The following is a 25871-nucleotide window of genomic DNA, read 5'->3' on the forward strand; positions in this document are numbered from 1 at the left end:
ATACAAAATAAAAGAGAATCAAATGAAAGAAAGTAAGAAAAGATGGAAGGAAGGATGGGAGGAATGCTACAAGAAATTTGATCAGTCCGGGAGGTGGCTCAGTGGATAAAGCACTGGACTCTCAAGCATAATAAAGTCCTAAATTCGATCCACGATGGCATTATGTACCAGACTAATGTCTGGTTCTTTCTCTCCTATCTTTCACATTAAAAAAACAACAACAAAGAAATTAGGTCCTATTTTCTTTTGGTTTAAAGAATGAAGAGAGGGAGCAGGACCATAGCACAGCGGTTAAGTGCAGGCGGTGCAAAGCACAAGGACCGGCGTAAGGATCGCCCGACTCCCTCGAAATCAAGCCCCCGACTCCCCACCTGCAAAGGAGTCGCTTCACAGGTCGTAAAGCAGGTCTGCAGGTGTCTATCTTTGTCTCTCCCTCTCTGTCTTCCCCTTCCCTCTCCATTTCTCTCTGTCCTATCCAACAATGAAGACATCAGTAAGAATAACAATAAGTACAACAATAAAAAACAAGGGCAACAAAAAAGGAAAATGAATAAATAAATATTAAAATTTTTTTTAAAAAAAATGAAAAAATGAAGATAAAAGTCACATACTGTAAGGTTCACTTTCCTCCTCCCTGCTCCCCAAACATTTATTTATGAGACAGAGGTGGGGGTGGCGGAGGGAAGATCTACAATATCACCCTGGCCTGGCACTTGTGATGCCAGAGATCAAACTTGGGGCCTCATGTTTGAGGGCCCAGTGCTCTACCTGCCGCACCCCCTCTGGGTCACAAGATTTGAAGTTCGGCGGTTAATATCAGGAATTCTTCTTGAGACTGGAAAGAGACTACTAGGGCAAATGAAAGTAAGATGTTTTTCTTAGTGATCATTGGCTTAACTGTGTCTATTTATCCTTGGTGGGATAATGAATGATTCAAATGCACATCTCAGCCACTGGTAGAACTTCATGAAGTTGAACAAGTGTTACTACTATCTAATGCCAGATTGTTTTCATTGCTCCAGTAAGAAAAGCTACATTCCTGATAGCAAATATGCCCTTCTTCTTCTTTTTTTCCCCCAGTCCTTAGCAATCATTAATTCACTTTTTTAAAAAAACATTTATTTATTTATTTATTCATTTTTGTTGCTCTTGTTGCTTTATTGCTGTACTTATTATTATGGTTGCTATTGATGTTGTCGTTGTTGGTTAGGACAGAGAGAAATGGAGAGAGGAGGGGAGACAGCAAGGGGAGAGAAAGACAGACACCTGCAGACCTGCTTCACTCCCCCCCTCTAGTGAAGCAACTCCCCTGCAGGTGGGGAGCCTGGGCACCAACCTGGATCCTTAATGCTGGCCCTTGCACTTTGTGCCACCTGTGCTTAACCCACTGGGCTACCGCCCGACTCCCAATTCACTTTTTTTTAAAAATCTATTTATTAATGAGAAAGATAGAAGAAGAGAGAGGGAGAGGGAGAGGGAGAGGGAGAGGGAGAGGGAGAGGGAGAGGGAGAGAGAGAGAGAGAGAGAGAGAGAGGGAGAGGGAGAGAAAGAGCCAGACATCACTCTGGTACATGTGGTACCAGGGGTTGAACTCGGGACCTCATGCTTGAGAGTCCAGTGTTTTATCGATTATGCCACTTCCCAGATCACCTAATTCACTTTCTATCTCTACAGGTGTTTGTAGCAGATCTATAGAGTTAGATTTATAGATTTGTTGATATCCTTGTTTGGTATAAATAGAATCATAAATGTGGTCGTCATGTCTTGTTTCTTTCATCTGACACGAATGGGTCGACGTTAGGATTGGATCTCTGCACTATGAATCCACTGCTCCTGGTGGTCACTCCCCCCTTTTCTTCTTGCTTATATATAGAGAGTGTGTGAAGGGGGAGGGAGAAAGAAAGAGACACTTGCACTACTGCTTCACTGCTTATGAAGTTTCCAACCCCCTCCCCTGCAGGTGGGGAGCAGCGACTTGAACCCAGGTCCTTGCACATGGTAACTTGTGTATTCTGCTGGGTGCTTCACCACCCTGCCCTGGAGACAAGAGCATTTTCACATCTAAGTCCTACTCCTGAATCCTATATTCAAACGAAGGGCTACAACCAACATGCCTAAAAACAAACCATTATACAGCACTAGGCTTTAACAATGGTCTTTCTGGGCTCTGAAGTTTTTAAGATTTGACGTAACATACATCCTGGGAGGACTACAGAACCTGGGAAGATCATCCTGCTTCCTTCCTGTGTCATCTGAGCAGAGAAAACCGGTTTCCTTGCCTTTATTTTCAGAACTCTAATCCCCTCCCCCTCCTTTCTGCCCACCTGCTTTGTTCCTCTCTCCCTTTCTCTGTCTCTCTTTTTTTTTTTTCTCCTATCTTTCATCAGAGCTCTGCTCAACTCTAGTTTATGGTGGTGCAGAGAACTGAAGCTGGGATTTCAAAGGCTGGGACACAAGTCTTTTTTGCATAACCACTATGCTATCAAACCCCACTTTCCGCCTGGTTCCTAGAACATGGGCACCCTGGAATGCTGCATATCTGTGGTGCTAACTGCATCACTGTTTGTTTTCAACAGATCTGTGAAATTATCACAGCGCTGACTGAAGCCTGACAGCCCTCCCTCTCCTACTCTCCTCATGTTTCTACACGTGCAACTCCTCAAAAAAAGGGGGGAAAAAGAAAGAAACTTCCTTTTGTTTCTTAAGAAAATCCAGGTAAAAGGGAGGGGGTGGCGGTGGGAGTAGTAGAGGAAATGATATTTTTGCCTTTCCTCACAACCCAGACAAGTTGGGGAAAAAAAAAAAAGGATTTCCTTTGGGCTGCTGCCATGACTCTGATCTTGGATGCTGATAAAATATTTCCTTCTCCTACAGAAGAAAAAAAAAAAAAAGTTATGGGAGGGGAAAAAAAAGTCAGACCATTTCAGCTCCGGAGCTACTGTTGTAACTTTGCCGTTGAGTAAATAAATCAATACAAGAAAGGAAGAAAAGGAGAGACAGAGAGAGGGAGATGGGCGAGGGAGAAGGGAGAGAGAGAGGGACAGGGACAGGGACAGGGAGAAGGAGAGGGAGACGGGAGAGGGAGAAGGGAGAGAGAGAGGGACAGGGAGAGGGAGAGGGACAGGGAGAAGGACAGGGAGAGGGAGATGGGAGAGGGAGATGGGAGAGGGAGAGGGAGAAGGAGAGAGAGAAGAGAGAGAGGCGCTAGGCTAGCTCCCTGTGCTCGAAGGGGCGCGTTGGGCGGGAGGCCGGACTACAAGATCCAGATGCCTCTGGACACCCCGAATACTCGCATATTATTGGCTGGCCAGGACCGATGTGGCCAAAACGAAGCCTGATTGGCCGGGCCCGAGCTGACTTCTCCATTTATGGCCAGGACAGGCTGCAGTGCGGGAGTACTCGCAGTCGGTGTCCGGGGAGCGAGCGGAGCCGGGCGGGCGCGCACTGAGCCCGCGAGCAGCGACAGCGACCGACCGCGCCGGCTCGAGCGGCCCCTCGCCCGCCATGCGCCCCGCCTGCTAGGGCGCCCCCTCCGGCCCCCGCTGCCCTCACCTAGCGCCGCCGAGCCCGCCTGGATGGAGTCCCGCCCGGGTTCCCATTGGCTCCCGTGAGCGCTTGGGTGTCGAGAGCCCGCTCCCCGCGCAGCAGCGGACCAACTTTGGAAGCGCGCCCCGCAGCCCGCGTTGCAGCCCGGCGTCACCATGGTGAGTGGGCCCGGGGCGCGGGGACCCTCCGGAGGGGGGGCCAGGCTTCCCCTGCCTGCACCCCCGGCCGGGCAGACTTGGGGAGAGGTGTGTGTGGAGGGGAGACTCAAGTGGGAGGGAGGTTGCGGTGGGGTGGAGGTGGAGGGGGGACCGGGGCTAACTTTGCTCAAGTCTGTCTCCAAACTTTTTTGCGCCGCCGCTCTGGCTGCCAGCTGTGGGAAGCGGGGTGCGGGGACATCTGCCACCCGGGAGTGGACCGGGGGTGTGTGTGTGTGTGGTGGGGGATCCCCAGACCCCTCCCCGTACCCCGCTCCTCCCTGGGCGGCCTGGCACCCGCCGGAATGTGTGTATGTGTATGTGTGTGTGTGTGTGTGTGTGTGTGTGTGTGTTTGGGGGGGTGCCGAGCTGCACAAAGGCGGGAGGGGCCGTGGCCGACAGATGGGGGTACCCAGAACCCCTCCTGGCTGCAAACTCCAGGGGGTCTTTGCACCCCAAATCCTGGTCCCCCCCCTTCCTGTGCCACCCGCCACCCATTCCCAAGCTCGAGATGATGTTCTTTTTTTTTGGGGGGGGGGATGGTGGTGGAAGGATTTCCTCTGAGCGATTGGCAATGGAAGAAAGTCGAGTTTGTTTGTTTGTTTGTTTGTTTATTTTCTGGTTCTCTTGACCGTAGCACTTTGGAGGGTTATGCCTGCGACTGCCTTTTTTTCTTTTTCTTTTTCTTTTTTTTCTTACTCTTTCCTGAGTTCTTACTGCCCCTCCCCTCAAACCGCGCCCCACCACCACCGCCACAGGTAACTTCAGCCGCGCCCCCTTAGGACTTGGGGTCCCTGTCCTTTCCTGGCCGGAGTAGAAAAACTAGAGCTCTTGTTTTCGAAGAGGCCGGGCAGCCTGTCAGAAACCAACAGGAAAAGTTAGGGCACAGGGCGGGCTCCCCGGAGGTGTCCACGCTGGTATGCAGGTCACCTGGGCTACGCCTTGTGGGCCGAGCTGGTGGGTGGTTCTCTCCGAGATGGCGCTGAGACTGGAGCTGGGTCCCATCTCTGTCTGTCTCTAGGGACTAGCCTTGGGGGAAGGCCCTGGGCGCCCTTATTCCCAGCAGAGCCTCTGCCCCTGCCTCAGTGTATTTAAAGGAATGACGACACACCCCTCCGAAGGACTTTAAAAAGGCAGCCTGGAGCAAACACGGCTTTTCTTTTCTTTTCTTTTTTTTTTTTACAAAAAAAAAAAGTCTACACTTGGGTCACCTTTGCCTGCACCTCAGAGGGCACTTTCTCTGTAAACAAATTTCCCTCTTTTGGTCTTAAGAAAGACAGTCAGCCACACCTTCTTTTGGGGATCCCCTAGACAAAGCCATTTTTCTTCTGCCCAGTGTTTGGGGTGGGGCTAGCTCCTTGGGTCACTGCCCAACTGACCGCTGGGACGTCAGCAGTGTGTGATGATCCCAGAGGCTTAAAGGGCTGTAATGATTTTCTGAGGCTCGATAGTTCTTGCAGAGATCGATATACTTATGTGAACAGCTTCAAGAATTATGTTGTATTTAAATACTTGAGTGGTGGCTTCAGAAAATTCATTTGGCCTAAGAAGATATTGTTTTGCATGCTGGGCAAACTGAACGAGGAGTCTGGGATGCCTTTTTCCTGTCGGATTTGGAAATCTGGTGTTTGTTTTTGCCCCGTGGCTGTCGGGACACAGAGTTGGATGGACTGGCAGGTGCATGAGAGGCTCGAGCAAACTTTGCAGTGTTGAGTGTGTGTGTCTGTTCATGACTGGATGTGACTCACCTGGGGAGGAGCCCCCTGCCAGCAGCCCAGATGGCCCCTTTGTGGGCTGCCAGGAGACTATCTCTGCATCAGATATCATGGCCGAGGCCACGGTGCCCCGGGCAGAAAAGTTGAAACAGCTGGCTGCCTTGAAATCGGAACTGTGCCACCTCTCTGGCTCCTGGATTAAGTCATTTTGGCAAAAGTGAAAAAGGTCGTTTCTTCGTAGACTTGAACAGTTGTTTATTAACTGGAAACCTTCAGCATTGTGTGTGTGTGTGTGTGTGTGTGTGTCTGTGTTTTACTGCTGATTTGATTTCACTGCTCCAGGACCACTTTTTCACTTGGGGGGGGGGGAGATATCACAGCCCTGGAGCCTCCCTTGGTGCTATAGAGCCTTCCATGTGGTGCCAGGCTTCAAACTGGGGACCACAGGCATGGCAAGGCCAGTGCCCTACCCGGTGAGCTATCCATCCAGGTCAGGGCATCACCATCTTAGAGAACCAGAAACCTCTGAGGACTTACTGTTTATAGGTTGACTCCCCTTCCAGCCAGAGGAGACTGGGCTTTTGTGCTCCACTTCTGTCTGGCTGCATCCCTCAGCTGCTTGGGACAGGAAAATAAGGGCAGTGACTTCAGTGGGTGTGGCTGAGGTTCTAGTTGGGGCATAGAAGCCGGAGGGCACCTGGGTGGAGGAGCTTTGTGGAAATCTGGACACTCTGGAAGGTTCTTCCCTTGCACCCAAGGCTGAGACTCAGGAAGACGTCTATTTTCGGACTCAGGGACGAAAGGCACAGTTCACAGGTTCTAGCTTCTCCCTCCTGAAAACTCACATTGGGACACTGGGCTCTGTTTTGAGGGTGTCCAAGAACACTCACAGGCAGTATGCTGTATCTCTTATCCTCTGGAGACAGGAAGAACTTGGGGGGGGGCGTGTGGGGGGGTTTCTCCTTGTGTCTTTATAATTGAGTGGAAGTTGAGGAGGAGGGCACAACAATAGTGCCCATCCCGAGTTTCTCTCCGTAGAATTTGGCTCTATCATCACGCACACACAAGGGGAGTTACGAGGCCAGGCAGTGGCTCATTGGGTAGAGTGCCCACGTTACCATGTATGAGGACCAGGTTCAAGCCCCCAGTCCCCAACTGCAGCAGGGAAGCTTCACAAAGCAGGGCTGCAGGTGCATTTGTCTGTCTGTCTGTCTATCTATGTATCTCTATTTCTCCCACTCTCTCTCTCTTCAGAGCACTTCCCTTTCAGTTCTCTCTGTCTTTATTCAGAAAACGAATCAATACAAATAAAATGGAGGGGGCAGCTAAAAAATAAAAGGAGGGGGCGGGGGAAGTTTTGTTTTTGCAACCTTGTTGTTAATTTGTAGTATCTAGTAGACTGCACTGATAGTTCTGCTCTGTATTTTGCACCCAGAACCATGGATCATTATAGGACTTAGATCAATCCAAAGCCCCTAGTAAGTTAAGTTGGTCATCCACGCTCAGCCTATGGTCAAGACAGCCTCTCTTCTCTGCTCAGGACTCAGCTGCAGAGATGAACCATAGATGCCCTGGAAAGGGCGGGACTTAGTAATTAGAAATCTGATGGGCAGTTGACATCGAGGGAACCGAATTCCTTGGGGGCTGCACGCATGGCATGGAGGTAGAAAGTCTGGAATTTATTTCAGAAGTTTTCTGGGAAGGCAACCTTGTCTGTTCCCACTGATTAGTTTCTCAGATGGCTGGTAGCCTCCTGGTGACACAAAGCAAAACCAAAACAGAAAGGGCTGGGACAAAGTGCTGGGTGGCTCTGCCTCTTACCAAGTAGCACCAACTGCCTTACTTGTCCAGAGACGCCAGAGATCAGTCTTTCCCAGCAGATATGCCATCCTTAAAGGTGTTCTCTGAGCATTGGAGGTCAGAGACATCTGTAGAGCAAATAACTGTTTGCAAGACTCTGGGCTGGAACTCTGGAATAAGTGTCCTGTGAGACTCAGTGTCCTGTTATTTTAGGTATGTATTTATTCATTTGTTTTTGTATAGAGACAGACATTGAGAAGGAAGGGGAAGATAAAGAGGGAGAAAGACACTTGCAGCATTGCTTCAACCGCTTGTAAAAGCTTGTAAAGCTTCCCCCCTGCGACTGGGGACTTGGAGGTTGAACCCGGGTCCTTGTATAACCGGATGCGTCAGTGCCCGGCCCTGGGATGCAGGGCTTTCTTCCAGGAATGACCAATAACTAGAGGATAACCCCCTGCCCGGCTGGGGGTGCTGCTATATGCTTATTACCACACCCTCCGCCTCCCCCTGGATTTCTCTTAAGCAGGGAGTCTCCTGGTATTTTCGACGCGTGGGATCTCTGAGCTGTCAACCAGAGGGGTATCTGCGTCCAACTGGTACTGTTGGGAGCTAGGTTCTAGAGAGTTCTAGGAGTGGTCTCTCCTTTTTCTTGTCACTGGGGTTTCTCTGGGTCCTCAAGCCTGTGCAGTTCCGCTGCTCCTGGTGGTGGTGGTGGTGGTGGTGGTGGTGGTGGTGTGTGTGTGTGTGTGTGTGTGTGTGTGTGTGTGTGTAAGAGAGAGAGACAGAGAGAGATTTAACCATGTTATACAAAATTTGAAGGTTTCAGGCGCATACATAGTGCCTGAACTTCACCAAAGTTCTGCACCCTTGATCTCAGAATCAGAGAGGGAGGGAGGGAGGGAGGGAGGGAGAGAGGAAAAGAGAGAAAGGGAGAGAGACACCATAGCACAACTTAAGAAGCTTTTCCTGGTGCTGTGCTACGCTGCCATGCAGTGCCAGGGACCTCCGCCAGGCACTGTACCCTCCCTATTCTTTTCTTTCTTCTGAGATCAGATGAGATGGGGCGTGTTCAGGGTGGTATGGCTATAGACGCTTTTCTTTCTTCATTCTTTTTTTTTAATATCTAATTATTTTCCTTTTTTGTTGCCCTTGTTTTATTGTTGTAGTTATTATGTTGTTCTTGATGTCATCGTTGTTGGATAGGACAGAGAGAAATGGAGAGAGGAGGGGAAGACAGAGAGGGGGATTGAAAGACGGACACCTGCAGATCCGCTTCACCGCTTGTGAAGAGACTCCCCTGCAGGTGGGAAGCCGGGGGCTCAAACCATCTTTCTTAATTCTTCAATTCTCTCTCACTCTTTCTTCCTCAATAAAAACCCCTCCTCCCCCACATTGTACATGGCATGACAAGCTTCCTTTTTTAATCTGTTCTCAGGTGGACCTCACAGATTTGAGGTCTGTTTCAAGGGCTGTCCTTGCTTGTATACACTGAGCAACGGCAAAGCAAAAAGCCTTTTGGTTCACATGACTTGGAACATAGCTTTTTGAATGCATATTGAGTTCTTTCAATGTCTTTAGTGGAGATGAAAGACAACTACTGGATGGTTTCACTCATAGAATCTAGAGAACTGATACACATAAATTAAAAAAAAAAAAACAGAAGCAAGCAAATTGTTTCTAAGACTTGTGAGAACTCTGGTGGTTTTCTTTGAGGGGTGGCAAGGTGAGGACACAGAACTTGGTGGTGGGTCGGGGGTGGAACTCTACACTGTAGCCTTACAATCTTGTAACCCACTATTACTCACAAATAAAAATTTTAAAAAATAGATGCGTCTTTGCCAGTGGAAGAAAGAGAGAGACCCAGAGCATCACTCAGACATGTGTGGTGCCAGGGATTGAACCTGGGAGCCTCTAAATACGAGTCCGTGACTGAGGAGACAGCATAATGTTTCTGCAAAAAGACTCTTAGGTCTAAGCTTCTGAGGTGCCATGTTTGATCCCCAGCACCACCACAAGCCAGATCTGAGCAGGGTTCTGGTCTCTCTCTATGTATCTTTCACTCATTAAAATAAAAATTTAAAAGAATGTCCAAAAGATAAATGCAAGTTCAGTGCTTCACCGCTGAGCCACTTCTCCGCTGGAACTCATATATTCGGCCTTAAGTGTCTGGAGACCTCTTGAGACTCAATGAAAGCGAGAATATCTAGTAGTCCCTTGCATTCCCTGGGGAGACGAGAATGATTCCTGTTAGTTACTAAGAACTAGCAAAGGCACTTTCCACCAGCTTTGAACAAGCGGGCACACAGAGAGCACTCTATACACTGCACGGCTCTTCACATTGTGTGCAGGGCTTTCCAAGTCTGAAGCTCCTCCTCCTCCTCCTCCTCCTCCTCCTCCTTCTTTTAACAAAGTTGCCACACACAACTTGTACTTCTGTCAATGTGTGATTAAGATGAGTTTCCCACTAGTGAGTTTTTAGTATTTTATTTCTTCTTTTTTTCATTAGTGGTTTAATATTGATTTACAAAACTGTAAGCTAATAGGGATATAATTCCATGCTGTTCCCACCACCAGTGTTCTGTGTCCCATTCCCTCCATTGGAAGGAAACTGCAGTAATTCTGCCAAGCTCACAGATATGGGCTGATTCTATAACTCTAGATCTCCATCTATATTCCCATATTTATTATTTAGATTTTTTTTTCTTTTTATCTTTAGTGGATAGAGGCAGCCAGAAATCAAGCGGGAAGGGGGCAACAGAGAGGGAGAGAGACCCCTGCAACCCTGCTTCACCATTTGCAGGTCCTTGTGCATTGTAACATGTGCGCTCAACCAGGTGGAATGGGGCCACTGCCTGCCCCCCTTCCATTTTTTAAATGGTCTTTTCTCCACTTCCTTTCCAGGTTGTCCCTACACCTATCAATACTTCCAAGTGCCTTTCCTTTTTCCCTCTCCTCTCGCAGATAAGCAAAGCTGCGCCTGGCTTCCTCTGGTGTTTTCCAGATTCACTTCCCTTTCATTGATGGTATAAAAACAAGATTCCTGGTGACAAATGCTTTAGGTTCTGGTGGCATGAGGGCCCAGAGCCCTCTGGTCATCTTTCCCTATCATTTACCCCTCTGGGAGTCTGGACCAGAATTCTTTTTGGTGCTGAAGGTGAGAGTTCTGGCTTCTGTCATTGCTTCTCTGCTGGACGTGGACATTGGCAGGTCAACCCGTACCCCCACTATTTTTATTGCTTCATCTGGCTGGGCTGTAAGATGTATAGAGCAAATAGGGGGCAGGAGGTTTAATCCCAAAGGTATTTCAAACAACCACCTCAGTTTTATAAGCACATTCTGCAGTGAAGGTGAACAAGTGCTGTTTTGAATTTCAGCTTCAGCATTTGCCTTGGCAGAGAGGGGAAGAGGAGGTTTCTAGTGACGTATTCTTTTCCCAGAATCTTGATAGCAGCCACGCCCGGGCAGTGTCGAACTCTAAGAGTCATTCTTAAAATAGTGTCATTGACCCACCACATAAGTGACATGACCCATCGGAGTGATGTCCGTGCTCCCTTCACAGACAGCACCATGGGAACACTTCTGTACAGCTAAGGATGTCAGAGCTAAGGATGCTAAGGATGTCATAGCTAAGGATGTCAGAGCTCTTTGAAGCAGCCTAAGAAAGTCGACTGGGGGGGAGGGGGGAGCCAGGCATGTGGTTCAGCCGTAGAGCACTTGCTTCACATGTGTGAACCCTGGTTCTTCCCTCCAACAGAAGCCAATTTTTTTTCTTTAAAAAAATTTGCTTTAGGGTGCCGGGCAGTTGCACAGCAGGTTAAGTGCTTGTGGCACAAAGCGCAAGGATCGGTGCAAGGTTCCGGGTTCAAGCTCCCAACTCTCCACCTGCGGGGGCGGGGGGGGGCTCACTTCACAGGCGGTGAAGCAGGTCTGCCGGTGTCTGTCTTTCTCTCCCCCTCTCTGTCTTCCCCATCTCTCTCCATTTCTCTCTGTCCTGTCCAACAACATCAGCAGTGACAACAATAATAACGACAACAAGGGTAACAACAAGAGCAACAAAAATGGGAAAATCAGCCTCCAGGAGCAGTGGATTCGTAGTGCAGGCACCGAGCCCCGGCAATAACCCTGGAGGCAAAAAAAAAATGTTCTCATTCTTTTTATTTATTGGATAGAGACAGCCAGAAATTGAGAAGAAGAGGGAGATAGAGAGGGAGAGAGACAGAGAGACATCTGCAGACCTGTTTTACCACATGTGAAGCTTCCCCCTGAAAGTGGGATCTGGGTCTTGAGTCCTTGTACATTGTAACATGTGCCATGTGCACTCAAGCAGGTGCGCCACCACCTGGCCCGTTGGTTTTTTTTCTTTCTTTCTTTATGACCTAATGTGTTATTTGGTGCCTTGCTCCACTGGCTTCACAGCAGCTTTCTGTCTCTAGGTTGCCTGTAGGTGTTTCTTCTCTCTCTCTCTCTCTCTTAATCTTTATTGATTTATTTATTGGATAGAGACAGCCAGATGTCAAGAGGGAAAGGAGAGGCAGAAAAACAGAGAGATACCTGCAGCTTCACCACTTGCAAAGCCTTTCCCCCTCCAAGTGGGGACTGGAGGCTTGAACCTGGGCCCTTGCACATAGTAACATGTGCGCTCAACCAGGTGTGCCACCACCTGGCACCTAGATGTTTCTTCCTGTGTCAGAGGAGGGTGAATAATCCTAGTGAGGCTGAGTGGGGGCCAGGGAAGAAGGCTCTTTTCAGGATTAAGTGTGCAAAGGGCTCTGAAGGGAACTCACCATCTTCTGAGCTCATGTGGATCTGTTAAAATCTTTTTCATCACAACCTACGTTTCAGCAGGCTCAGAAGACATCTTCAGACTTCTTGTTTTATTAACTATTCAATTATTATTATTTTTTTGCCATCCAGACTACTGCTGGGACTTGGTGTTGGCACTATAAATCCATTTGCCCTCCCCCCATTTAATTGGATAGAACAGAGAAAAATTAGAGGGAGAAGGAGGGGGAGAGAGAGACTCTGTAAACCAGCTTCATCACTTGCGACACATCCCCACCCCCACCCCCACACAAAGGGAGTTGGTGTTCAAACCCAGGTCCTTACACTTGGTAATATGTGTGCTTAACCCGGTGTGCCACCATCTGGCCCTTATTTATTTTAGCAGAGCTCTGCTCAGCTCTGGCTGGTGGTGGTGCTAGGGATTGAACTTGGGGCTTTAGTGCCTCAGGCATGAAAGTCTCTTTGCTTAACCATAATGCTGTCTCCCTACCCCTAGAGCTGTAGCATTCTTTTTTTTAAAATATTTACTTATTTATTTATTCCCTTTTGTTGCCCTTGTTGTTGTAGCCTTGTTGTGGTTATTATTGTTGTTGATGTCATTCGTTGTTGGATAGGACAGAGAGAAATGGAGAGAGGAGGGGAAGACAGAGAGGGGAGAGAAAGATAGACACCTGCAGACCTGCTTCACCACCTGTGAAGTGACTTCCCTGCAGGTGGGGGGCCAGGGGCTCAAACTGAGATCCTTACGCGGGTCCTTGCACTTTGCTCCATCTGCGTTTAACCCTCTGCGCTACTGCCCGACACCCCAAGCTGCAGCATTCTAATCCCAATTAATTTGCCTGGTTTCACTGCAAGGGATAAAAGGGTTTCTTGAGACTCAGGTAGGTTTCACTGCTGAAACGTAGGTTGTGATGAAAAAGATTTTAACAGATCCACATGAGCTGGTGCCGGAACCCAGGTTGTCTGATCCCCATCTAATAATAAGGCTTCTCCCTAAATTCTCTGTTTCCTTAAAGTTTAGAGGTGACCTGGTGGATTTCTTTGGGGACTCCTTTTTCATTCATTACTGCAGTAATTACTTGTATTCTGTTTTGCTGGCAGGGTAGCCTGTGTGCTGGGGAGAGTCCTATCTTGCACCCACTGAACTGCTCTGGCCAGCTCCTGTTACTCAGAGACACAGAGCTGGAGCAGGGGGGCGAACTTAGGGGGTTACCCAGTGGTCCTCCAACTCTGACCCAAACACCCGAGTACAGTTGGGTTTCCCCCTGGTTGCGGTGCTGGTGCCTGAACCTGTAACACCTGTGAATGCTCCAACTTTGCAAGTTGGGGCGGCAGGGCGGGGGTTGTCTTAGAAGAGTTCCCTGAGCGGCTGGTGAGGGGGAGCGTTGGACCCCAACGTAGAGAAGACACAGCAGTCCTGAGGAAGGTCAGCTTACATGCTTCCTACGTGGGAAGTTTTAACCAGGTGTGGTGCCAGCCACGTTCAACCAGAGATTCAATACAGTCACTACGAATGAGAGGCTCACAGGCTGGTGGAGAAATGATAACACAAAGGGACTGGGCAGTGGCGTACCTGGTAGAGCGCACATGTTACCATGCAAGGGGACACAGGTTCAAGCCCCTGGCTCCCACTTGCAAGGAGGAAGCAGGTCTCTCTCTCTCTCTCTCTCTTTATTTATTATTGGATAGAGACAGAAATTGAGAGGGGATGGGTGATATAGAGCGGGAAAGAGAGAGAGAGAGACCTGTAGCCCTGCTTCATAAGTGGTGAGGTGAAGCTTCCCCCCTGAAGGTGGGGACTAGGGCCTTGAACCTGGGTCCTTGCACACTGTAATGTGTGCACTTAACCGAGTGCACCACTGCCTGGTCACTTCTGTTTTACTTTTATTTTTTTAGGGTTAAGGTGACTCTACCATTCCTAGTGGCCAACTTTTTTCTTTTCTTTCTCTCTCTTTCTCTCTGTCTCTCTCTTTTGATAGAAGATGAAAGAGAAGGAGAAAACCTGCAGCATTTCTCTAGTGCTTATGAAGCCCCGCCCAGTGGGAACCAGAGATTGTACGGTTCTAGAAATCTATCCCTTCCTTTCAATGACCTGATCCCATATTTTTATGCATATAATTGTTCCCGTCACTTTTCTGATTCTCATCACCCTTTGATTTGTTTAGGAACAAATCCTAGACATCCTCCCCTTCCATGCTAAAGAGCCTCAGCATCACAATGGCTCTTAGATAAAGCAGACGTCCATCCGCACTCGGCACTAGCTCCCTTCGGGCTGGGAGAAGCTGTGCAGAGCCTCAGCCAGAGTGAGTCCACTTTGCCTTTGACAGTAGAAACTTCATCTTCACAGGATGATGCAGACACCTCTGGTCACTGGGTGAGTTTCTTAGAACTTGGCTCCATCTCGTTCACTGGAGTGAAGTCTTGGTACCCAGATTCTAGGTTGCCTGACTGTCCTAGCTCAGCTCAGACACTCCAACGCTTGACGTCTCGTCACCCAATCTGGTCCCCTTCGCCTACACTGAACTTCTCTGTTCCAGACTCTTGGAAACAGAGTTGGCAGTCAGCCGAGGTAAAGAACAAACACCTCATCACAGACCCCTGCAAGCGTCAACCCTGCTTTGACCTAGCACGTTATGATTGGGCCCTCCTCAATCGCTATTGAACAGGCCATGGCCGGTGCGCCGCTATGTTCCATCGCTGGGGAGCCAAAGACGACCCGAACTGCCCCTGCGGCTCCAGACAGACTATGACCCACATAGTCAAGGACTGCCACCTCTCCAGATTCAAAGGAGGTCTCGAAAGTTTACATCAGGCTCAACCTGACGCTGTTGACTGGCTATGGAAGAAGGGCAAACGCTAGAAGAAGAATGTGACTATTAGGGCTACTTCATGAGTGTCAGTCTGAATTATGATCATAGCTGTACAAATAATAGCCTCTCTTTAAAATGACTGGAAGTTTTTTTTTTAATATTTATTTATTCCCTTTTGTTGCCCTTGATGTTTTATTGTTATAGTTATTATTGTTGTTGTTGATGATGTCATCATTGTTGGATAGGACGGAGAGAAATGGAGAGAGGAGGGGAAGACAGAGGGGGAGATCGAAAGACACCTACAAACCTCTTCACCGCGTCTGAATCAACTCCATTGCAGGTGGGGGCTCGAACAGGGATCCTTAAGCCGGGCCCTTGCACTTTGCGCCACGTATGTTTAACCCGCTGTGCTACCGCCCGACTCCCAACGAGAAGCTTTTAAACATAGAATGTCAACATGAGAAGTATTCTTTAATTTTTTTTTAATTATCTTTATTTACTTATTGGATAAAGACAGTCAGAAATTGAGACGGGAGTGGAAGATAGAGAGGAAGAGTGAGGGGTCTGGGCGGTGGTGCATGGGGTTAAGTGCACATGTACAAAGACCCACACAGGGATTCCGGTTTCAGCTCCCCCCCCCCCCACCCCGTGCCCCACCTGGAGGGGAGACTCTTCACAAGTGGTGAAGCAGGTCTGCATGTGCCTTTCTCTCCCCCTCTCTGTCTTCCTCTCCTCTCTCAATTTCTCTTGGTCCTATCCAAGAACGATGGAAAAAATGGCCTCGAGGAGCAGTGGATTCATGCTTCAGGCACCGAGCCCCAACAATAACCTTGGAGGCAAAAAAAAAAGTGGGGAGTCGGGCGGTAGTGCAGCGGGTTAAGCACATATGGCGCAAAGCAAAAGGACTGGCGTAAAGATCCTGATTCGAGCCCCCAGGCCCCCCCCCCACATGCAGGGGAGTCCCTTCACAAGTGGTGAAGCAGGTCTGCAGGTGTCTGTCTTTCTCTCCCCCTCTCTGTCTTCACTTCCTCTCTCCATTTCTCTCTGTCCTACCCAACAACAACGATATCAGTAACAACAACAATAATATTTACAACAATAAAACAAGGGCAACAAAAGAGAATAAATAAATATTAAAAAAAAAAGAGGGAGTCGGGCGGTAGCACAGCGGGTTAAGTGCACGTGGCGCAAAGCTCAAGGACCAGCGTAAGGATCCCAGTTTGAGGCCCCAGCTCCCCACCTGCAGGGGAGTCGCTTCACAGGTGGTGAAGCAGGTCTGCAGGTGTCTATCTTTCTCTCCCCCTCTCTGTCTTCCCCTCCTCTCTCCATTTCTCTCTGTCCTAACAACGACAACATCAATAACAATAACAATAATGACTACAACAACAATCAAAAACAAGGGCAACAAAAGGGAAAATAAATATAAAAAAACAATTAAAAAAAAAAAGAGTGACAGAGAGATACCTGCAGCATTGCTTCACCATTTACAAAAAAAGCTTTTCCTCTTGAGGTGGGGACCGGGGGCTTAAAACTAGGTCCTTGCACATTGTATAACATGTGTGATCAAGCAGGTATACCTCCACCCGACCACCGTGGTGAGAAAAACTCTACAGATCATTAGGGGAGCTATGTGATTAAATGTAGAGGTTTGCATATGCATGCTCGTTTTCTTTGGAAGAATATCTATGGACCATCTATGAAAAGTAGGCTATGGCATCACCAAAACGGCCTATTCTGAGGGCCAGGGAACTGAAGTAGCTTGATCAGAGTCAGCCGGCAAATGAATAAAAGATGGTTCTAGCAGACAAGGCCCTGGACCCACCCTCCACGCCACCCCCTATACACACACACACAGGTCAGAAATCTTGACTCTAAATCTACTTTTTTGGAAATGCCTGAAAAGTCAATCATAATAAAACATCAGAGAAAAGGGAGGTTGTCAGTGATACGTGGAGATCACTTTCTGTTACTTACTTTGCCTCCAGGGTTATCGCTGGGGCTCGGTGTCTGCACTATGAATCCACTGCTCCTGGAGGTTATTTTTTCCCCCTTTTGTTGCCCTTGTTGTTTATCTTTGTTATTGTTGTTGTTGGATAGGACAGAGAGAAATGAAGAGAGGAAGGGAAGATAGAGAGGGGGAAAGAAAGATAAGCCACCTGCAGACCTGTTATACCTGGGGGTGGGGGTGAGGGGAGACTCGAACCGGGATCCTTATGCTGGTCCTTGCAATTCGCACCATGTGCACTTAACCCACTGTGCGCTACCACCCAGCTCCCTTCTGTTAGATTTCTTTTCTCTCTTTTTTAAAATACTTTATTTTCCCTTTTGTTGCCCTTGTTGTTTTATTGCTGTAGTTATTATTGTTGTTGTTATTGATGTCACTGTTGTTGGGTAGGACAGAGAGAAATGGAGAGAGGAAGACGGGGGGGGGGGGGGGGGGGAGAAAGACACCTGCAGACCTGCTTCACCTGCTTCACCACCGGGGAGCCGGGTGCTTGAACTGGGATTCTTATGTAGGTCCTTGCGCTTCGCGCCACGTGTGTTTAACCCGCTGCACTCCCGTTAGATTTCCTAACACATTACAACCCTATCACCACCTACCGTCAACTGATTTGATTTTATTTAAGAATAAAGCATCGAAACAGTCACAGTGTCGGCCTGCCTGGTATTTTCTCTGGTCTTACAGTGTTCTGGGATCATGAACAAGATAAGTAATATTCAGATTTCAAATATGAGTCAAAGGCGAAAGTCCTCTGGTTACTAATTATCAAGTTAGTGACTGCTAATTAAGGGTATTTAATTAATAAGAACCTGCTGGACTCAAGTAGATAAGTAGATTCCTGGCCTTTCCTTTCCTCTTCTTCTTCTTTTTTTTTTTTTTTAAATCCAGGACTTGGGGTGAAAATAAGTAAATAAAGGACTGGGTAGTATCTTCCTTCTAGCTTTTTCTTCCCCCAGAGCTCTTGCTTTGTTTATCTAACTGCCTTCACTCTGTCTTTATCCGGAGGCCTTTGGAGTGTGAGAGGCCAGAGAAGGCGGCTTGAAGAAGCAGGAAGCTTAGCTGCACCTGCTCTGCTCTGCTATGAGGACACCCAACCAGGCCCACAAAGGCAGGCACCTCTCCTTCCACCCCCACCCCCATCATGCCCCCAACTTCTTTGCCTCTTCCTCTGGGAGCCCTACTCACGCCTGCACCATTGTCTCAGGAGACAACAGGGCCCTGTCCTCTCTGGGGCTTTGTGGCTGAGTTGTCCTGGGTAGGAGCAGTTGTGTTTCCGGTACCAGTTGAAAGAGGTGAATCTTCCACACTGTGAACATAAGCTGCTGTAGCCCCCCCGCCCTGCCCCGGCGTGGCTTTACCTGGCTGCGAGCTCGTGCTATAGAGTGCATGGGTTCAAGCCCCCAGTCTGCACCTGCAGGGAGGAAGTTTTACACCCAATGAGGCAGTGCTGCAGGTGTCTTTCTCTCCCCCTCTACCTCTCACTTCCCTCTTGATTTTTCTCTATCCATTACACAAACAAACAAACAAAAAGAAATAAAGTCACTTGAAAACAATATGTATATATATATATATATATATATATATATATATATTTTTTTTTTTTTTTTAAAAGCTGTTGCAAAGTGCCAGATGCCACCACCTGTAAGCCCTCTAGTTCTACCTGTGTGGCCTGGCCTGGCATCCCCTCCTCCCTTTCTGCTGCCTCTCCCCTGCTCACTGTTGCTAAGTTCAGCCACTCTCTCTGCAACTTCCAGCTTGGGTATTCTCCCCTTGGGGCTGGGCTCATTTTTCCTCTTCTGCCCCCTGGGATTTAGCCCCAGCTCCACGTTCTTTAGGCTCCTGGTTGGCAGCTGCCTCCCTCCCTCTCCCTCTCCCTCTCTCTCTCTCTCTCTCTCTCTCTCTCCCTGGCATCTCATCTGCATAGAACTCCTGATTGTGCATGTTATGAACTGTCCCTCCATACTGCTAGCTTTTGGGGGGAGAGAGTCCTTTCTGATCCGTCCCAGCCAATGACCCCCTTCCCCCTTCATTCTGCCTGAGGGTGAGCATCCTTTAACTCTGCCCCCTGGGTCTTTATCCTGGGTGGGGGGCAGGAGTAGAATCCCACTCAGCGGGGAGGGTGTGTCAGAGACAGATGGAGGTGTCCCGGGGCCTTTAAGCCGAGTGGAGTGGTGTAGGTGTCCTTCCTCACTGCATTCAGTTTGTCCTTTGGAGAGAGGGAATGGGGAGGGCTCAGGGGAGGGCAAAGGCGCTTGAAAGAATACCCAGCAGACAGCAACACACAGAGGGAGAGACATCACCACGAGAGCTTCAACCTATGCCCTGGCACTCTCATGTCTTGCTAGCGCTCAAACCCTAGGCCGTGCACCTGGCCGGACACACACCCCGTCCTGTGAGGTAACTCTAGACCCCGTAAAGATATATTTATTCAGGGGTCGGGCATGGCGCACTTGGTCAAGCATACACATCACCATGTGCAAAGGCTTGAGATCGAACCCCTTTTTCCCCACCTGCAGAGGAGAAGCTTCACAAGCCGTGAAGCAATTCTGCAGGTGTCTCTCTGTCTCTCTCCCTCCTTATCTCTCCCATCTCTCTCAATCTCTCTGTCCGATCAAATAAAGGGGGGAAACATGGCCAGCAAGAGTAGTGGATTCATTGTGCAGGCACAAAGGCCCAGTGATAGTCCTGGTGGAAAAAAAAGAAAAAGAAAAGATTTACTAACTCGTCAGTAAAAGCAAGAACCAGAGCATCACACCAACGTATGTGGAGTCTGGTATCAAACTCGGGCATTGCAAGTCCTGTGCTCCACTGCTGAGCAACCTCCCCGGCTGCCGGGATGTGGGCTCAGATAGGAACCTCCACCAGGCAGGACGCCTTGAGGAATGTCTAGAGTGACTTGTGTCCCAGGAATGGAGGGGTTAGGACAGGCATGAGAGGGCGGGGCCTTTCTCCTGGCGGGAGGTTTGGGGCTGATACTCAGTTATCGTGGACTTGTTTAATTGCTCTGTACTGCCAGGCGATGTTTCATGGATCTGGGGATTTGCTTGTGTTTTTGTCACCTTGAACAATGACTTGACTTACAGCGCTGCTGAAATGAACCAGAAGCTTCTCTGAGAGAGAAAGAGAGAGAGAGAGAGAGAGAGAGAGAGAGACAGAGGGAGAGGGAGAGGCCCTGCCTGGGTAAGGTTGTCTCCCCCTGAAAGTGGTTGGTGAGCACTGGTGGCTTCTGGTGGACAGTTAACTCATTGTAAACTGGACAGTTTTCTCCAAGATTTTAAAAGTACTCTCCGCTGATTAAAACCTGGCTGGACCATCCTTAGAGAGAGTTTTCATAGGACGGGTTCAGCTTCTTTCAGGACACCTCTCCTGACTCCTCCTCCCAGACCTCCTCACAGCTTTCCTTCTGCTTCTAATGCCCCAGGTGAAGTGACTGCCTCAGGCCAAACCTGTCTCTGCCAGTCCCCTCTTGCAGTGGGGCTGCAATTCCCAGGGCAGAAAGGGAAAAAGTTGCCTAGGGTCCTTCTGGAAGGAAGAAATTCTTGTCAGGAAGAGTCATTCCAAACCAGGGGCCTCCTTGGCTTGGGCACAGCTGCTGGCCCCTTCTAGGGAGCTCTGCTGGGACAGGCCATCCTGTGCCTTGTGGTCTCAACTCAGGGCTTTTCCTCACCGTGGGGGAAGGGTTTGGGGATAGTGACCTGGCTGTTTGTGATGCCGTAAACATCATTAGTCGACAGGATCATGAGGTTTTCCTTGTTTGGCTGTGTTGACTTTCAGAAAGTTTTTTTTTTCCTTTAAAAGAAGAAAAAAATGTGCATATATATATGTATGTATGTATATGTATGTGTATGTGTGTATTTATTCTCCAAAGTGCCAGGCTCAATTCTCTGCACCACCATAAACCAGAGCTGATCTGTGCTCTTGGGGTGGAGGTGGGTGGGGATTTGTATGTTAAAGTTGGCTACAAGACCACACAAGCTTTTGGGGCCACCTCTCACCACACCACACCACACACCTCTCACCACACCACACCAATGCGCCAGGATATCTCTCAGTGCCCATGTGACAGCCCGTATTTCCTCTTCCTCCTCCTCCTCATCTTTTTTTGCCGTTGTTTTACTTTTTCCAGTGTGGTACCCGGGTGGAACTCAGGGCCTCACACCTATGTAACCATGCTCTACTGAGCTGACTCCCGGGCTCCCAGACGGTCAGTTTTGCTGCTGGAGCTTCTCTCTGACTTTTTTTTTTCTGCCTTTGTTTTTTCCCTTAAGCCACTGGCACTCACCTGCTCTAGTGGGGCTCGGCTTTACTTTCCTCCTGAGTCCAAGGTCTCTCCCGGGGGACACAGCTTAATGGCTTAATTGTTTTGTTGATTCTGCTCCTCCCGATTCCGGTAGCTTCATTTTCATGCCGAGCAGACCTTCTTTTGAGCGTCCTGCTAATTTCCTTTGGTTCCCTGCAGCTTTGGATGTCTGCTCCTCTTTGGAGTTTGTTTTTATTTCTTTCTTTACTTTTCCAGAGGTTAGTCAGTCCGGAATAAAAGGTGTGGCTTTCTCTGAACTCGAGGCTTTTCTGGGTGAGGGAGAAAGTGAGAGGTCTTCAAAAGCAAGAGTCGCAGCTACCATCTCTCCAGTAAACTCTAGGTTATTCTGGAATCTGAAATGTATGAGGTTCTGCCACTCGGCTCACATCCTTATGTTTGGGGCGAGGGCTGAAGGAACGTTTAAAAGATGAAGGCATAGAAAAGAAGGTTGACATTTAGCCTAGCCGAAATGATGTTTACAGAGCTGTGGCTTGCTTTCCCTGCCCTGGGAACCTAGAGGTCACTTCCTCACCTAGGATGGAGGTATGCCAAGGGTAAGACTTCCTGTTCATGCAATCAGTGTTTTCTTTCACTCCCTCTCTTTCTTTCTTCATTTCTTTCTTTTTTCTTTCTTTCTTTCCTTTTTCCATCCTTTTTTTTCTTCCTTTCTTTATTTCAAGAGTATTTTTATTATCTTTATTTATTTACCAGACAGAGACAGTCAGAAATCGAGAGGGAAGGGGTGATAGAGAGAGACAGACCTGCAGCACTGCTTCACCTTTTATGATGCTTTCTCCCTGCAGCTGGGGACTGGCTGCTCAAACCTGGGCCCTTGTGCATTGGAATGCATGTGCTTAACAAGGCTCACCACTGCTCAGCTCCTTCTTTCTTCTCTTTTCTTTCATTCACTTTTTTGTTAGTTAATAATGATTAACAAGATTTTTAAGATAACAGGGGTACAATTCCATACAGTTCCCACCACCAGAGTTCGGTGTCCCATCCCCTCCATTGGAAGCTTCCCTATTCTTTATCCTTCTGGGAGTAAGGACCAAAATTCTCTATGGGCTGCAGAAGGTGGGAGGTCTGGCTTCTGTAATTGCTTCTCTGCTGGACACGGGTGTTGGCAGGTGGATTCATATCCCCAGTCTGTCTCTCTCTTTCCCTAGTGGGGCAGGGCTCTGGAGAGATGGGGTTGCAGGCCACATTGGTGAGGTTGTCTGCTCAGGGAATGGTTTTAGATGAAAACATTGTGGCATCTGCAACTTGGTGGCTAAAATGCAGTAAGATATAAAGCAGGACAAATTATTTGATAAACAGGAACCCAAAGGTAGGAATAGAGTAGATGAAACTAGAGGTCTTTGTGTGGGAAGAAGCCAGGAAATCTATTTCAGGTATGCTCCAAGAGGCCCAGGACCTTAGTAATTTTTGCCCGAGCCTAATAGCTAACCTGCAGGTGAACTAAACGTGTTGTCTGGGAAGATGGTGTCAGAGTTGAGAGAGCAGCTTCCATCTTTCTTCCTTCCTTTCTTTCTTTCTTTCTTTCTTTCTTTCTTTCTTTCTTTCTTTCTTTCTTTCTTCCAGGATTATTGATGGAGCTCGGTGCCTACACTATGAATCCACTGCTCCTGGAGGTCAATTTTCTCATTTTGTTATTATTGTTATTGCTGTTGTTGTTGTTGGGTAGGACAGAGAGAAATGGAGAGAGGAGGGGAAGACAGAGAGGAGGACAGAAAGACAGACACCTGCAGACCTGCTTCACCACCTGTGAAGTGACCCCCCCCCTGCAGGTGGGAGTCCGGGGGCTTGAACCAGGATCCTTGAGCCGGTCCTTGCACTTCACACCATGTGCACTTAACTACCGCCCGGCCCCCTCTTTCTTTATGTTTTTCTTTATGTCCTTCTTCCCCTTCCTTCCTTCCTTCCTTCCTTTTTTATTTTTTATTTTTGTCTCCAGGGTTATTGCTGGGGCTCAGTGCCTGCACTATGAATCCACTGCTCCTGGAGGCTATTTTTTCCCCTTTGTTGCCCTTGTTGTTTATCGTTGTTGTTGTAATTATTGTTATTGTTATTGAGCTTCCCTCTTTTTTAAAAAAAAGTATTTATTTAAATGAAAGAGAGATAGAGAGATACCAGAGCACTGCTCAGCTCTGGTTGATGATGGCGCTGAGGATTCAACCTGGGGTGTCAGAGTCTCGGGCATGAAAGTCTTTTATATCACCATTATGCTACCTCTCCCCTCCCCCCTTTAATTTATTTATTTGCTGGGGCAGAGAGAAATTGAGAGGGGAGAGAAAGCAAGAGAGACACCTGCAGCACTGATTGACCACTAGTGAAGCTTCCCCCCTCCTACAGGTGAGGACTGAGGGCTTGAACTTGGGTCCCTGCACATTGTAACATGTGCTGTCAGCCAGGTTCACCACCTCCCGGTCCCACAAGAGTTTCTTAAGTGGTCTTATCCTATGTCCACAACAACAGGATCCCCTTCCTGCAAAAACCACTTGGTGCCTACCAGCTCTCAACTTCTTCTAGAAGAGGCCCCCTCAGGCCATGTCTTACAGTCTTTTCTTGCCCGGTATCCCCAGTCTGGGAGTGTCCCCCACCCCCCAAAAAAAAAAAAAAAACCCTTATTCTCTGGAAACCCAAGTTGAGCTTTCTGAAATCACTTCACCCCCTGGCTGTGGGCTATTTGGTGCCGGATCACGTGACACCTGGCATTACTGTCTTCGTGCAGCCTCAGTGGCTAGATAGGATTTACGTTTTTTTAAATTGGGAGGATTAATGGTTTACAGTTTTGATACACGTGTAACATTTCCCCATTTCCAGCAAAACACTGTCACCCCCACACTAGGTCCTCCTCCACCGTCAGGCACCAGGACATGAAAGAAGCCTCTTCTCCCCAAGTCCTTGACTTTGGGGCAATACACCAAACCCAATCCAGGTTCTGCCTTGTGTTTCCCTCTCTGTTCTCAAATTTTCTGTCTATGAGTGAGGTCATGTCGTAGCCACCCTTCTCTTTCTGCCTGATCTCACTTAACATGATTCCTTCAAGCTCCAAAATGAGGTAAAGAAGGCAAATTCACTGTTTAACAGCTGAGTAGTATTCCACTGTGTATATAGACCACAACTTGCTCAGCCACTCATCTGTTGTTGGACACCTGGGTTGCTCCCAGGTTTTGGCTATTACAAATTGTGCTGCTTTGAACATAGGTGTACATAAATCTTTTTGGATGGGTGTGTTGGGTTCCTTAGGATATATCCCAGGGAGAGGAACTGCAGGGTCATAAGGTAGGTCCACTTCTAGCCTTGTGAGAGTCCTCCAGACTGCTCTCCACAGTGGTTGGACCAGTTGACATTCCCACCAGCAGGGTAGGAGGGTTCCTTTGTCCCCACAACCTCTCCAGCATTTGTTGTTGCTCATGTCTGACATTCTCACAGGAGTGAAGTGGTATCTCATTGTTGTCTTTATTTGCATTTCTCTCGCAATGACTTGGAGCAGTTTTTCCTACGTCTTTTATATACAACCCCCCTCATCTATGGCACTTGAGTTGGGAATTCTGGGTCCGAGACTACTTCTTCCGGTTTCTCTGGGCATTTCCCAAGGATGCTATGGAAACTCTGTCCTTGGGCATTTCATCTACCTTCTTTCCCTGCTGCTGCTCGGCCCTGGGAACTCCCCTGCCCACCAGGACTTGCCCTGCTTCACAGTGAGTACAAGTCAGTGCCACTGTGACTCAGTGCGTCCTGGGGCGAGGGTGTGAAAGTGACTCACTGCCCCCTCCCTGGCAGGCAGTCCTGGGCGGGTTCCACCCAGAGGGGGAGGCAGGAGCCAGTGGGGTGATCTGGAAAGAGGATGTTCCCCTTCTTTGCTTCCTGGAATTGACAAGAAGGAATGATTTAACTGTCTAGATGGTAGGTTTCATTTTTCAGGACAAGGTAGTGGGAGTCATTTTCGCATGCCTTTCTCTTGTGGTGAGGCACTTAAGTGTGGGTAAGAACATGGTAACGCACGTGGAGTCCAGTTATTGAGACTAGAGTTAAATACCATTCTCCAGACTTTGTCTTTGACTCTGCCTTCCTCCACCCTTTCTCTAGCCCTGCCATCTCTCTGCCAAGGTGTAAGGCAAAAGTTATCTTGAGTACCATTAATAAGCTAGCAAAATTTTCTTTATTTCTTTTTAAAAATTATTTATTTATTTATTTATTCCCTTTTGTTGCCCTTGTTGTTTTATTGTCATTGTTGTGGGATAGAACAGAGAGAAATGGAGAGAGGAGGGGAAGACAGGAAGAGAAAGACAGACACCTGCAGACCTGCTTCATTGCCTGGGAAGCGACTCCCCTGCAGGTGGTGGTGGTGGGGCTCAAACTGGGACCCTTCTGCTGGTCCTTGCGCTTTGCGCCATGCCATGTATGCTTAATCGCTACCACCTTAATCGCTACCACTCACTCCCTCGTTTTTTTATTTCTGTCTCCCTTTCCCTGTCCCTGTTTCTCTCCCTCTTCTTCTCACCTCCTCCCACCCTCCCTTCCCTCTGACTTTTTCTTTTCTTTTCTTTTCTTTTCTTTTCTTTTCTTTTCTTTTCCTTTTCTTTCTCTTCCCTTCCCTTCCCTTCTCTTCCCTCTCCTCCCTTCCCCTCCACTCCCCTACCTTCTCCTCTCCTCTCCTCTCTTCTTTTTTCCGTCCTCCCCTCCTTCCTTTCTCTCTCCCTTTCTTTCCTTTATCTC

At 48.3% G+C, this 25871-nt stretch overlaps 1 protein-coding gene across 1 annotated transcript in view; it reads left to right on the forward strand.

Moving 5' to 3' along the window:
• Window positions 1-3379: 3379 nt before the first annotated feature.
• MYO1E (myosin IE) overlaps window positions 3380-25871 on the forward strand; it is a 221547-nt gene continuing 199055 nt past the window's right edge. The window contains exon 1 of the mRNA XM_016192846.2: window positions 3380-3704. Within this exon, the coding sequence (XP_016048332.1) occupies window positions 3702-3704 (3 nt within the window). The 5' untranslated portion in view covers window positions 3380-3701. The remainder of the gene's footprint in view (window positions 3705-25871) is intronic.

This window comes from Erinaceus europaeus, chromosome 16 (assembly GCF_950295315.1).
Source record: "Erinaceus europaeus chromosome 16, mEriEur2.1, whole genome shotgun sequence".
Taxonomy (NCBI): domain Eukaryota; kingdom Metazoa; phylum Chordata; class Mammalia; order Eulipotyphla; family Erinaceidae; genus Erinaceus; species Erinaceus europaeus.